The 14354-nt window shown below is 37.8% G+C and overlaps 1 protein-coding gene across 17 annotated transcripts in view; it reads left to right on the plus strand.

Moving 5' to 3' along the window:
- Nucleotides 1-4064, plus strand: part of GARIN2 (golgi associated RAB2 interactor family member 2) — a 38544-nt gene extending 34480 nt beyond the window's left edge. For 6 of the 17 annotated variants that reach the window (XR_011432047.1, XR_011432048.1, XR_011432045.1 and 3 more), the window contains 2 exons: nucleotides 579-1777; nucleotides 3937-4064. Coding sequence is in view for 11 of the 17 variants with exons in the window: in XM_023627948.2 (XP_023483716.2) it covers nucleotides 1705-1777; nucleotides 3937-3940 (77 nt within the window). In the remaining 6 variants the exon portion in view is untranslated. The remainder of the gene's footprint in view (nucleotides 1-578; nucleotides 1778-3936) is intronic. The other 11 variants (XM_023627948.2, XM_070249643.1, XM_023627938.2 and 8 more) reach the window with 3 other exon arrangements.
- Nucleotides 4065-14354: the final 10290 nt, after the last annotated feature.

Raw genomic sequence — 14354 nt, forward strand, 5'->3', positions numbered from 1 at the left:
ATAAAAACTGAGGATGACAGAGTTTGGGAGACAACATGACTAGGAGGTAGTGGGTCCATGAAACAAGCTAGGAAACGGAATCGGAGGAAATTTGGAAGGAAAAGATGAAGAATTCAGCTATTCAACACTGAACTCAGAATCAAAAGTCCTAGATTTGAGTTCTAACTGCACTTCCTCTGTTCCATGAACGTGTCTTTTAATCTCTCTGGGCCTCAGTTTCCTCAACTATCAAATGGGCGTGCGTATGGGTGGGGAATGAGGAGGGCACGATGAGCTGTCCCAAGGCCCTTCCTGCTGTCATGAATTTATAAGCTGATATGTTTGTGGTCCTTGTGGCCCATCTTTTAAAATTTGGCAGGCAGTTTAAGATGGGGCTCTGGAAATGAGGAGCTAAGAAAAGATACAGAAAATATGGAGAAAAAATCCACTCTGAGCTTGTTAAATCACGAGGATGGTACAATGTATAAATTTAGCACGCGATTCTCACAAAGTATTAATTATTTTCTCTGTTTTCTTTCATGTACTTTCTTATTCTTTCTACTTTTCTATCTTCTATCTTCCCATTTTCCCTTACTTAGGGTTGTATAGTTTTTCCATTTTCCCTCTGATTAGCATTTCTTTCCCCCTTTTCACACTCCTCTGAATCACATCTTTTTCTCCTTTCATAATCTCTTACTCACACTTAACACTCTTTACCCCAAGAAAAGCAAAGATTAGTAGAATCTTAATCCCTTGTCCCATTGAATTTAGACTGAATCTAGACTAAAAACGAGTCTGTCATTCCAATTTCTATTCTAGGCAGAAGCCAGAATATCAATTGCTCCCCACCGTAGTAAAACAAATCCCTGGTACCACGAACCTCATCAGAGTCACATTCACCCAACTCCTGGGCAGTCTAGAGGGGGACCGTGGTCTCTAATTCATCTCTCGAACCTCTCAGCAGTTTGGAAGAATTATGCTTGTTCTCCTTTCTGAGTAAGGTTTTGGGTAAAGTGGCTCTTCAAATGTCCTGTTTTTAGGAAAAGGCTACGAGGCAGGGTAGCTTGTCTCTCTGGATCTGAGTCCATCTCTCTCCTTTCTTGACTTTCAATTTCTTATCTTTCTACGCTTTATTCTCCTTCACTTTTCTGATTTCTCTACAGTGAGCCCAAACCATAGGCCGATGTATAATCCTATGGTGTTTTTCCAAAATGGACAGAAATGAGACGATGGATAGAGATTTGAGAAAAGAAGAAAAGGGAAAATCACTTATGAAATCTGGGCATGTCCTCCCCACCCTACCCAGCTTTCTTGTCTACTTTCCTCTTAACTATTGCTAATGAAATTCCTTGGAATCCTAAGCAGTCAGGTTCATTCTTTGTTTATGAAACCCAGGCTAAAAAGAGAGAGGGTGGAAGGACCTTAAAAGGCAAACTGTTTGTGAAATTTTACAATCGGATCCATTGGAAAAAATAAAGACATTTGTGATGAAGTGGATAGAACATCATTTGCATTTAAGACACAAATTAAGTTCTCTCTCCTTCTGTGCCTTTTTTTCTCTCCTGCTTTTGGCTGTTGTCTTTCTTCTTCACTTTCCCTCTGCCTAATGATCTCTCTTCCACTTTTCCCCACTATTTTTCTTTTTGCCCTCTGGCTCTCTCCCTTCATGTCAAATCCTCCTTTAATTTCTTCAATCTTGCACATCATCTGTCTCCCCCTTTCTCAGGGGAATGAATGTGAGGAAAGGAAGGAAAAGCAGAAACAGAAAAGGTCAATGGAAAAAACATGAAATTATAAGGTAATTTTTATAATTATGTCTCTATAGATATGAAAAACAGACATGACACTTTCACAAAATGTCAATAAACTGAATATTTTAACCTTGCATCTTATTACTTCTATAGTAGTAACAGTAGAGGTGGAATGAATGGAACATTGAGGGTTTTGTTGTGGTTTCTGCTCTAGAATCCATCAAGGGATAAAATGCAACATCAGCACAGGGAGCAGCCAGTGCTTCAGATGAGGCACTGGAAGGGAATTACTGCTGCTCCTTTTACAAGTGATTCCTTTCATTCTCGTTCCTGCTCTTCCTCTTTGCTCCCTCATCACGCTCTTTCACAACCTGCTTTGTTAGATTAGCCAACACAGCCAAGGCCTCTTTCTTTCATACCAAAATTATACAAATATTTATAGAGTGCCCATAGGGCTGCCATGTGCAATTGTGCAGATGGTACACTGCACAGAGCTGGGGGCCTTATTCCCATTGTAGTCTATATGCAGTGCACAACCTGCACAGCTATATGTGGTGGCCACATATATTCTAAACTTCGTTGAGACACTAGTTTTGCACAAATTACTTACGAGTGAAACTTCTCTCACCTACTTCTCCCAACATAGCTGTCACTGTGTATATGTGTGTGTGCATGTGCGTTTAGGGGCTGAGTTCGCAGACATGAAGGGAAGGTTGGTGAACCAGGGGTTGGACTCAGCAGGAACCACATGTCCATCTCATGAGAGTTCTGATGTTGGAATTGAGGTGCCCATACTTCTTTTCAACCTTCTGTCACTCTGCCACCAAAGTCAGCTTAGCACTTGAGCACTTAGTTTATTAAGAACTCTCCTTCCAGAGGCACACCATGGGCCAGAGGTAATGCACCAGAGGAAAACAACGTGGCCACAAAATAACAAATGTCTACACACAATAATCCCCTGGCCTCCACAGATACTCCTTAGTCTATGCCTCTTCTTTTGTCACTTCTTTTCCGTCTTAAGTATGCTCTTAATATTGTTTTATGCTGGTGGACAGTAAAGAGGTGGCACTCAGGGTGACTTGTGCTGGTTCTTACATCCATGCAGGTAAAGTCCCAAGCTTGGACATCTCTCAATATATAAGAGAATTCAGAGAGAGAAATCCCTTTAAAGATAAACTAATATTTTACAATAACTTTATTCTTTGATTGATATATTCTATAATAGTGAAATTTCAAATATTGGGGTCTCATTAAGAGAGATCTGGGGCCAGCCCCGTGGCCGAGTGGTTGGGTTCACACGCTCCACTTAGGCAGCTCAGGGTTTCACAGGTTCGGATCCTGGGCGAGAACATGGCACCATTCATCAAGCCATGCTGAGGCAGCGAACCACATGCCACAACTAAAAGGACCCACAACTAGAATATACAACCATGTACTGGGGGTCTGTGGGGAGAAGAGGAAGAAAAAAAAAGGAAGATTGGCAACAAAAGTTAGCTCAAGTGCCAATCTTTAAGAAAAAAAAGAGATCTGCAAATCCAAGGAAGGGCAAAAATGATGATATACATACCATATTTAAATCTTGACTTCTGAAATTTAAAAAAGGGCTCCCAAATATTTAAATTGTGAATTGCTTATATATGGGAAAAGGTAGATAGTTTTTTTAAATGATGAAAAAAGTTTTGTTACTAATAAAGACTTCATATTATTACAACTGAAATAAAGTGAAAGTTAGTTGGCCCCCATTTACAATGAGCATATGTTACATGTATGTAAATCTCACATACGTGTGACCTATTTTAGGACTCAGTTTAGCATAGATCAAGACCTTGCAAATAACTCAATGACATATCCGTAAGTCTTAAAGAATAAAACCTCACAATCTTAATCTTGATATCTTGATTTATTAGATTCTTACATGGGTAGAAATAGCTTTTAAAAACAAAATTTTAATAAATTAAGAGGTTCCTTTAACATTTCTTCAACCCCTAGATTTAAAAAGTGAGATCTTCTCTGTCTAAAGTATTTTTATTGTTATATTAAGAAGAAAAGCTGTATTATAAATGTAATTTTACTTATTTCCATCCCTTATTTTACTTATATATAGTTTTTAAAAGTTTTATACTTGAGTAATAACTTTAAAAATATTCTGTACTTTAGACTTTTAAATTAATTGAATTGATTTTTCCATCTTTCTTTTTTTGGTCAGATAAATACAAACTACTCAACTGAAAAACAAGCACAGCTCAAGAAACAACCACCAACGCAAGGGAAAAATAAAGCAGTGTCTTCTGTGTGGCAGAAATAAAGGCTACTACTAATCATTAAACATTTAAATCCATGTCAATCTAGTTTCTTAAATCTTAATTATTGTAATTGTGGATGTCTATTTTAAAGGAAGGTAGAGAACTATACAAAATAATAAGGTTTTCAATTCATAAACTCAATTTTTCTCTGTAGGGCTTCTTTTCTTTGGGATTGTTGGATAAATTTGCTATTCTCTTTGGTTTCACTTTTCTCGTTTGGAAATTAGCCCAAGGCTGTGTTGTTTCTAACACCGGGCACTGTGGGGTCCTTGAAGGCGGGGACCATGTTCTTTCCGTCTTTGTGTTCCAGCTGAGCACCTGGACTGAGAGACAGAATCGATGAATGCCATTTTCAAACAGATTTTTTTAAATCTCAATACTTTTAAAAATAAAAAAGAAACTACATACAGTCTCCATGCAAAGAATAGTTTGGATTTTTAAAAGCCACCACTTATTCATTTTCAAAAGCTGCCAGTCATTCTACAGTGCTTTGCATGCATTCTCAATCTTCACAATACTCTGAGGGGTATTATTACTTTCCTATTCTACAGACAGATGGTGAAAGTGAAGCTTAGAGAAATTAAGTTACTTGTTCAAAATCATACAATTAGAAAAATATATATATATATATCAAATTTCACACAGATAGTACTGGTTTTTCTACTCTGATCTGAGTTGCAACAAGGACTATGTCTCACCTCCATCTTCCTCTTCCTGTCCCACAGATAACCCTCTAGAAGTGGGTGCTCCAATATGGTAGGAACTGGACAAATGTGGCTATTAAGCACTTGAAATGTGGCTAGTGCAACCGAGAAACTGAATTTTAATTTCTTTTAATTTTAATTAAAATTTAAAACTGAAGCAATGTAGAATATTTTTTTCCATTAAACATAAATTTATTGTTTTGGTAAGGCTACATTTTTTTCACTTTAATTGTTAAAAACTTAGCATCCAAATTGAGATATAGTATAAGTTCAAAATACACATCAGATTTATGTCTTGGCATGAAAAAAAGAATAAAATAGTTCATGGATAATTACTATAGTGATAAAGTGTTTAAATTATAATATTTTGGATGTATCAGGTTAAACATTTATAAATTAATTTAACCTATTTCTACTTTTTTAACTGGCTACTAAATTTGTCACAAAATTATATACGTAGCTCACATTCTATTTCTATTGGACAGTGCTGCTCTAGAGGAAAATCTCTACTCATTCCCCTTGGCCCACAGCTCAAGGGGTTCCTCCTCTTCCTTTCTTTGCTGTTCCAAAGATGGAAGGGATTTCTCTCCCAGCTCCACAATCAGGAGAGAAAATAGGAGATTTCCATGCAACCAAGATGAGGTTACCATCGAGGCCATTTTTAAGTTATGAATATATATAAATCAACAGTTTCTAATTTGGAAATGGCCATCTCATTACAGAACATATTTCCTTGGTAGAGATAATCTGGAACAAATTGATTCAGTAGGGAAGAAAGTCACCACTAAGACTGATTATTATTATGCACCCAGTAGCAGAGTCCTTCAAAAGGCAGTGGCAGACCACACCAAGTGTAGGTGACTATGTAGAACAACTAGATCTTTCATACATCAAGGTGCCTCTACAACCACTTTGGAAAACAAGAAGTGTCTTATAAAGGTAAAACACTGTCATATGACCAAACAATTCTACTCTAGGTATTTACTCAAGAAAAATAAAAACATGTTCACAACAAGACATATGTTCAAAACAAGACTCATACACAAATGGTCACAGGAGTTTTACTCATAATAGCCAAAACTTGGAAACAACCCAAATGCTCGACAGGTGACAGGTTCAACAAATCCTGGCACATTCATACAGTGATACTAATTAACAACAAAAAAACAAACTAATAGATGCAACACTGACAATGTAGGTGAATCTTAGAAGCAACCTGTTGAGTGAAAGAAGTCAGATATGAAAAGAATACATACTATATGATTTTATTTAAAAGAACATTTAGAAGGTAAAACTAATTTATACAGATCAGTGATTGTATGGGGTAGGGGTGGGCTGGAGGGTACCGACTACAAAGTGGTATAAGAAAACTCTTTGAGTTGAAGGAAAGTTCTATATCTTGACTGTGGTGGTGGTGATGTTGGTGTATACATTTATCTAACAATACTTTAAAATAGGTGTATTTTATTGCATGCAAATTATACTCCAATAAAATTATTTTTTAAGGCAATACCATATTTTTTTAGAAAAACAGAAATGCGAGGAAGTTCAGCATCAAGTTGCAAATTTTTATTAGGTTTAAACATACACACACACAAACTTGCTTGCCTTTAATAATGTACTGATTTTTTTTTGAAAAGGTTTGTAGTCAAAGAATCCTCATAAATATTCCATAACTGGGTTGTTTAAACCTTCTGCAACATTCATCATTCTTTGTAACTTAAAACACAGGACAGGCTTCTTACATTTTCCATTTAAGTTTCCCTAAGCTTGTTGACTCTTGTACCAGTACTCCTTTATGTTACTTGTCTCCCACATCCTCCTACTGTAAAATAGCTCATGAGATAGCATATTGAATCCTTAGTACAGCAGTGTCCAACAGAATTTCTGTGATTATGAAAGTGCTCAATATCTGTGCTGTCCAGTATGGTCAGCATAGCCTTAGAACACAATTCTTAAGACAACACCACTTATAAGGAAAATATATTCATGACTTCTTCCACTTCAAAACAAAAAACACTTTATACTTTGGAAATCTTTCAATAAAATGAGGATGATATTCCATGCGAATGGATAAATAAGTGGTACATATAAATACCAAATATTAATCTTGAGCATAACTGGCTGTCAAATTAGATGGAATGGCCTGTTAATGTGAGTATTTAAGGAAAATTCAACAAGACACCAAAAAGCTAATTACATGACTTGCAAATGGATGCAGCATTACCTTTCTAGGAAGTAGATTACCTCCACGATATAGATCTAAAGTCAGTCCTTGAATGTTTAATACTTGTTAGAAGAGCCTTTACACATGAACAGGCTCAGACATCAGAAGTGCACACGCATCCTCTGTCACTGCTGCTGCCACAGGACCCCGAGCCACAGGGACAGCTCTCGCCTTCCCTGCCACTGGAAACACTACTGCCACCACTTCGTGGAACCTGGACAAACCCAGGTGTGGATTTTTTGGCTGGAGAGAGAACATGAGTGCTGTAGGAAGGAATCAAATCCCAGAGTCATAAGTTTTAACTTGGAGTGCATTTTCCAATACATTGGTGAAGTTCCATGGGAGCAATATTATAGATCAAATAAGGCCTTTTTGTTTTTGAAATTGGTATAAAAACCTCATCCTCATAACTTGTATGTTATTTGAGAGATCTTCGTACCTTTAAATACGTTAAACAGATCTAGAGTTTGCAGGGGAGAAAGTCTCTGTGGCTCAATGAACACATAATTAAACATCTTACTGGGGAAAAGAAACATGACTTCTGAAAGGGAAGCTCATGCCACAGGCATCTATTAAGGTTCACTGAGGACTAAATTTGTGTGAAGACAAGGGCAACTCTATAGAATTTTAGAGTATGAACTTATTTGAACTTTCCACACGTTTTGACAGTGCGCCATATCAGAAATATTTCACTATGGGTGGAAAGCAGCCCTACTGTAGGATATGGCATTTCTTATGCTCATAAGAAAGGAATGGATAAGGATTTTCTGCAAGAACTGGAGTAGGTTGCAGGTGGGTTTGGGAGTGAGGCAGGCGATATAGCTATTATTAGAGTGAATGTGGACACAGACAATAGATTGTGATGATGCTTTGAACATTATTTGATTTTACCTACCTGATCCTAGTGGTCATTACTTAGAGGGGAGTAACAAGCTCCAAACTCACAGATAAAATATTCCTCACCCTAAACATGCTAACATGATAATTCATTGATGTCTAAAGTACTTATCAAACATTAGATTATCTAGTGGTTTTAAAATATGTCCACAAATACTTGACACTCCTCCCTTCAAGAGATGGAAACTGTTCTCCTTGCTTTGGTGCAGACTGGACTGAGAGGCTTGCTTCAAGCAAGTAAAGCAGCAGTGATGTGGTGTAGCTTTAGAGGCTAGGTCATAAAAAGGCCCTGCAGTTTTTGTCTTGGTTGCTTCTCTCTTGGATCATTTGTCTGGGAGAAGTCAGCTGTCACATCCTAAGAAGAGTTCCACAGGGCAAGGAACTGAGGCCTCTAGCTAACAGCCATATGAGGGATCCTTCTTGGAAGCAGTTCCTAGAGTCCCAGTCATAACTTCAGAGGATTGCAGGCCCAGCTTAACTGTAATTACATCTTAACTGTAACCTCAGGAGAGACCCTGAGCCAGAGCCACCCAGCTAAACTAAGCTCCTGGTTTCCTAACCCACTGAAACTGAGATTACATTTCATGCAATTCTGCATCACAAAATCTCATTTGTCTCTAATTCTACTACTAGAAGAGGCTGTCCTTAAGGGTATATTTTATATGAGAACTTCTAAACATTTTATAAAATAATTACAAGTTTTGGATAACCTTTGAAACAGCTCAGTTTTCTTCATTAAAGCTAATTCAAATGCAATAGAAAAAAGATTGCCCTAACATAGCATAAAGAAAAGGTAACTACCAATCTTCTAATGCTTTACAAGGGGCCAGCTCTTTACACTGCTAAATGCAATCATGTACAAAGATGGTTTTCAAGGAATAATTATTAAAACGTGGTTTTGAATAATAGCTTTGACTTCTTGGTCATCAGCAGACAAGAAGAAACAGGAGGTCCTCAGAGTTTTTGCATATTTTCAAGAGTCTTTAACTATTTTGGAGAGAAGTGTCAAGAGGGCAGTGTAGGCAGACTCTGAACTCATCTCCTCCCACAGACACAACCAATTTACAGCTACTCTGGGCACAATTACCCCTGAGAGAAAACTTAAAACTGAATAAAAGGAACCCCTGCAACAAGGAACAGTCCTGACTGAGGTGGAAGAGGAAGAAATTCCTTTCTGGGGAGAAAAAAAAGCCACTTTTGCAAGCTGTGGCACTTCACGGCCAGCCAGGAGCAATCCTAAGGTATTCAGCCTTCTCTGGAGGAGTGGGTGAGTGTTCCCACTACAAGCTTTCTGCAGACTCAGCACAACTGAGATGAGTCTCCTAATATCTGGCTTTGTTGGCTACTAACAACAATGGGGAATTCCTCCAGAAAAGCTATTCGACATAAGGGGAAAAATCTGGCTCTTAAACGGGCCCCCACTCAAATTTACCCATTTCAGAAAGCAACCTAAAATCACCAGAAAGAAAGGTACACAGTCCTGGTGAAAAGAGACTCGCCTGATAGGCTCTGGGTGCATCTTGGTGAGAGGTGAGACCTCTCCAGGGACTGAGACATTGGCAGCAGCCATTATTGTGATCTACTACAGGCATGCTGATATAAACGCTGGCAGACGCCATTGGAGTTCTTCCCCTGGCCTGTTAGCCCAATATCTGCCACACCCACTAGAGTGCAGATCTAATCCAGTTCAACCAGGACTGGCAACTGCCTTAGGGACTGGCCCCACCCAACAGAAAGCCCGCAAGCAATTTGTGGGCCTGCATAGACTGGGTGCCTAGATCCTCTGCAGCTGGGAGAGTGGGCCCACCTCTGAAAGCAGGATGTGTGCGAGGAGCTGGTGGAGTGTGTGGGGCCTCTGCAGTGGGGTCACTGGGTCTGCTTCAGTGGGTCAGGATGCACACATGGGGCAGGACTGTGTTGACAGTATGTGTGGCCCTTTGGGAAGTGAGACTTGTCAGCTGCAGAAGACTTGTGATTTTCAAACAGCCATATAGGGGGTGGGCCCCACCTTCCAAAGCCTGAAACAATTGGGTGCTCCCATGCTGGGACCAGCCCCACTCAGCTGCAATCCTGAGAGAGCTGATAAGAGCCTTGCAGGCTGGAGGCAATTCTAAGCCCCTGAGCCTAGCAACCAACCATGTTGAGGGCCTACCCAACAGAAAAACTGCAACAGAAAAGTGCTATTAGACCTTGCAGCCAACTGTGCTGGGGCTCCCCGTGCCCGATAAAGTGACTGAAGTGTCCATAGCAGCCACATGCAGCTGAGCATTACAACCAGCCAGGCAGGCAGACAGCCAAGCCTCCCTGGGCACCAGCAGCAAGAGCAACCTGCCACAATGCAAGGACACACATAGCTCACACAGGGGTCACTCCTGGAACATTTGGAATTGGTGACGAGGGGGAAGCACACTGCTGGGCCTTATAAGGCATCTCTTACATAAGGCCACCTGTCCAAGATCAGAAGACATAGCTGACCCACCTACTATATAGATATAAGCACAGAGAAAGAAGCAAAATGAGGAGGCAAAGGAATATATTCCAAATAAGGAAACAGGACAAAATCCCAGAAAAAGAATTCAATGAAACAGAAATAAACAATTTACTTGACAAAGAGTTCAAACAAAAAGTCATATGGATGCCCACTGATGTTGGGAGAAGAATGGATGAACTCAGTGAAATATATAAAAAAGAACGGAAATGAAGAAGACAATACTGGAAATGAAAGATTTACTAGATGCTCAATAACAGAGTAGATGATAAAGAAGAATGGATCGGTGAGCTGGACAAAAGACTAGAGGAAATCACCCAAGCTGAACAGATAAAAGAATTAAAAAGAATGAGAACAGTCTAAGAGGCCTCTGAGACAATATCAAGTGCACTAACATTCAGATTATAGGTGTCCCAGAAGGATAAGAGAGAGATGGAGGAGCAGAGAATCTATTTGAAGAAATAATAGCTGAAAACTTTCTTAACCTAAGGAAGGAAACAGACATCCAGGTATAGGAAACACAGAGAGCACAAAACAAGATAAACCCAGAGAGGCCCACACCAAGACACATTATAATTAAAATGTCAAAAATTAAAGACAAAGAAACAATCCTAAAGGCAGTAAGAGAAAGGCAACAAGTAACATACAAAGGAAACCCCATAAGGCTATCAGCTGACTTCTCAGCAGAAAGGTTACAGGCTAGAAGGGAGAGGCAGGATATATTTAAAGTGCTAAAAGGAAAAGATCTTCAGCCAAGAATACCTTACCTGGCAAAGTTATCATTCAGAATGGAAGGAGAGATAAAGTGTTTCCCTGACAAGCAAAAGTTAAAAGAGTTTATCACCAAGAAACCAGTTCTACAAGAAAGGCTAAAGGGACTTACTTAAGTGGGAAAGAGAAGACCTCGAATAGGAATAAGAAAATTATGTATTCAAAAAAAAGGCAATAAAATTACTGGTAAAGGTAAAAATACAGAAAGGCAGCACATCAACCACCTATGAAGATAATATGAAGGTCAAAAAGCAAAAGTACTAAAATTACCTATTTCAATGATAAGAGAGTAACTAATACACACACACACAAACAGGGTAGATATATCAAAAACATAAAATGTGGGAGGAGGAGAGTAAAAAGAGTAGAGCTTTTAGAAGGAGGTCAAACTAAAGAGACCATAAAGTTAACATAGATTGCTATATATGTAGGTTATTCTATATGAACCTCATGGTAATCACAAACCAGAAATGTATAATAAATACACAAAAAATTAAGAGAAAGGAACCCAAACATAATACTAAAGAAAGCCATCAAACCACAAGGGAAGAGAGGAAGAGAAGACAGGGACAGAGAACTACCGAAATACCCAGAAAAAAGTAACAAAATGGTAATAGGCAGACACTTATCAGTAGCTACTTTAAATGTCAATGGACTGAATGCTCCAATCAAAAGGCATAGGGTGGCCAATTAATAAAAAAAAAAAGACCCATATATATGCTGCATACAAGAGACACACTTCACACCTAAAGACACTCACAAACTGAAAATGAAGGGATGGAAAAAGATACTCCATGCAAATGGCAATGAAAAGAAAGCTAGGGTAGCAAAATTCAAATCAAACAAAATAGACTTTAAAACAAAAACTGTAACGAGGCAAAGAAGGACACTACATAATGATAAAGGGAACAATCCAACAAGAGAATATGACACTTGTAAATATCTATGCATTCAACATAGGAGCACCTAAACATGTAAGGCAAATATTAACAGACATAAAAGGAGAAATACACAGTAACACAGTAATAGCAGGGGACTTTAACACTCCACTTACACCAATGTATAGATTATCCAAACAGAAGATCAATAAGGAAACATTGGCCTTAAATGACACATTAGATCAGATAGACTTGGTAGATATATACAGAACATTCCATCTAAAAGCTGCAGAATACACATCCTTTTCAAATGCACATGGAACATCCTCCAGGATTGATCACATATTTGGCCACAAAACAAGGCTCAATAAATTTAAGAAGATTGAAATAATACCAAGCAGCTTTTCTGATCACAAAGGTATGAAACTAGAAATGAACTACAGGAATAAAATCAGAAAAGCTACAAATATGTGGAGATTAAACAAAATGCTACTGAACAACGATTGGATCAATAAAGAAATCAAAGGAGAAATAAAAAAAATATCAGGAGACAAATGAAAATGAAAGTACGACATGCCAAAACTTAAGGGATACAGCAAAGGGTCTAGGAGGGAAGTTTATAGCAATATAGGGCTACTTCAAAAAGAAAAGTCTCAAATAAACAATCTAACAGTGCATCCAAAGAAATTTGAAAAAGAAGAACAAACAAAGCCCAAAATCAGTAGAAGGAAAGAAATAATAAAAACCAGAGCAGAAAAAATGAAAGAGACTTAAAAAACAATAGAAAAAATCAACAAAACCAAGAGCTAGTTCTTTGAAAAGATAAACAAAATTGACAAACCTTTAGCTGGGCTCACCAAGAGAAAAAGAGAGAAGGCTCAAATAAATAAAATCAGAAATGGAAGAGGACAAATTACAATGGACACCTCAAAAATACAAAACATTATAGGAGAACACTATGAAAAGTTATACACCAACAAATTGGATAATCTAGAAGAAATGGATAAGTTCTTAGCATCACACAACCTTCCAAAATGGAATAAAAAGGAAACAGAGAATTTGAATAGACCAATCATCAGTAAGGAGATCAAAACAGTAATCAAAAATCTCCCCAAAGATAAGAGTCCCGACCAGACAGCTTCCTTGGTGAATTCTACCAAACATTCAAAGAAGACTTAATACTTATCCTTCTCAAACTCTTCCAAAAAATTGAAGAGGAGGGGAAGCTTCCTAATTCATTCTACAAGGCCAACATTACCCTGATACCAAAACCAAACAAGGACAACGCAAAAAAAGAAACTCACAGGCCAATATCACTAATAAACATCCATGCAAAAATCCTCAACAAAACACCAGCAAATTGAATACAAAAATACATTAAAAAGATCATACACCATGATCAAGTGGGATTTATTCCAGGGATGCAGAGATGGTTCGACAGCAGCAAATCAATCAATATGATACACCACATTAACAAAATGAAGAATCAAAATTACATGATCATCTCAATAGATGCAGAGAAAGCATTTGACAAGATACAGGATCCATTTATGATAAAAACTCTGAATAAGATGGATATAGAAGGAAAGCACCTCAACATAATAAAGGCCATATATGACAAACCCACAGCAAATATCATTCTTAATGGAGAAAAACTGAAAGCTATCCCTTTAAGATCAGGAACCCGACAAGGATGCCCACTTTCACCACTCTTGTTTAACATAGTTTTGGAAGTCCTAGCCAGGGCAATCAGGCATGAAGAAGAAATAAAAGGGATACAAATTGGAAAGAAGTGAAACTCACTATTTGAAGATGGCATGATTTTATATATATAAAACTGTAAAGAATCCACCAAAAAACTTACAGAAACAATAAATGAATACAGTAAAGTTGCAGGATACAAAATCAACATACAAAAATCAGTTATGTTTCTATATACTAACAATGAAGTAGCAGAAAGAGAAATTAAAAATACAATTGCTTTTACAATTGCAACAAAAAGAATAAAATACCTAGGCATAAACTTTACCAAAGATGTGAAAGATCCGTACACTGAAAATTATAAAACATTGTTGAAAGTAATCGAAGAAGACACAAAGAAATGGAAAGATATTCCGTGCTCTTGGATTGGAAGAATTAACATAGTTAAAATGTCCATACTTCCTAAAGCAATCTATAGATTCAATACAATCCCTATCAAACTTCCAATGACATTTTCCACAGAAATAGAACAAAGAATCCTAAAATTTATATGTAACAACAAAAGACCCCAAATAACCAAAGGAATCCTGAGAAAAAAGAACAAAGCTAGAAGTATCATACTCCCTGATTTACCATATAATAGTATATCTATAAC

The sequence above is a fragment of the Equus caballus genome, chromosome 24 (genome assembly GCF_041296265.1).
Source record: "Equus caballus isolate H_3958 breed thoroughbred chromosome 24, TB-T2T, whole genome shotgun sequence".
In the NCBI taxonomy this organism is placed as follows: Eukaryota; Metazoa; Chordata; class Mammalia; order Perissodactyla; family Equidae; genus Equus; species Equus caballus.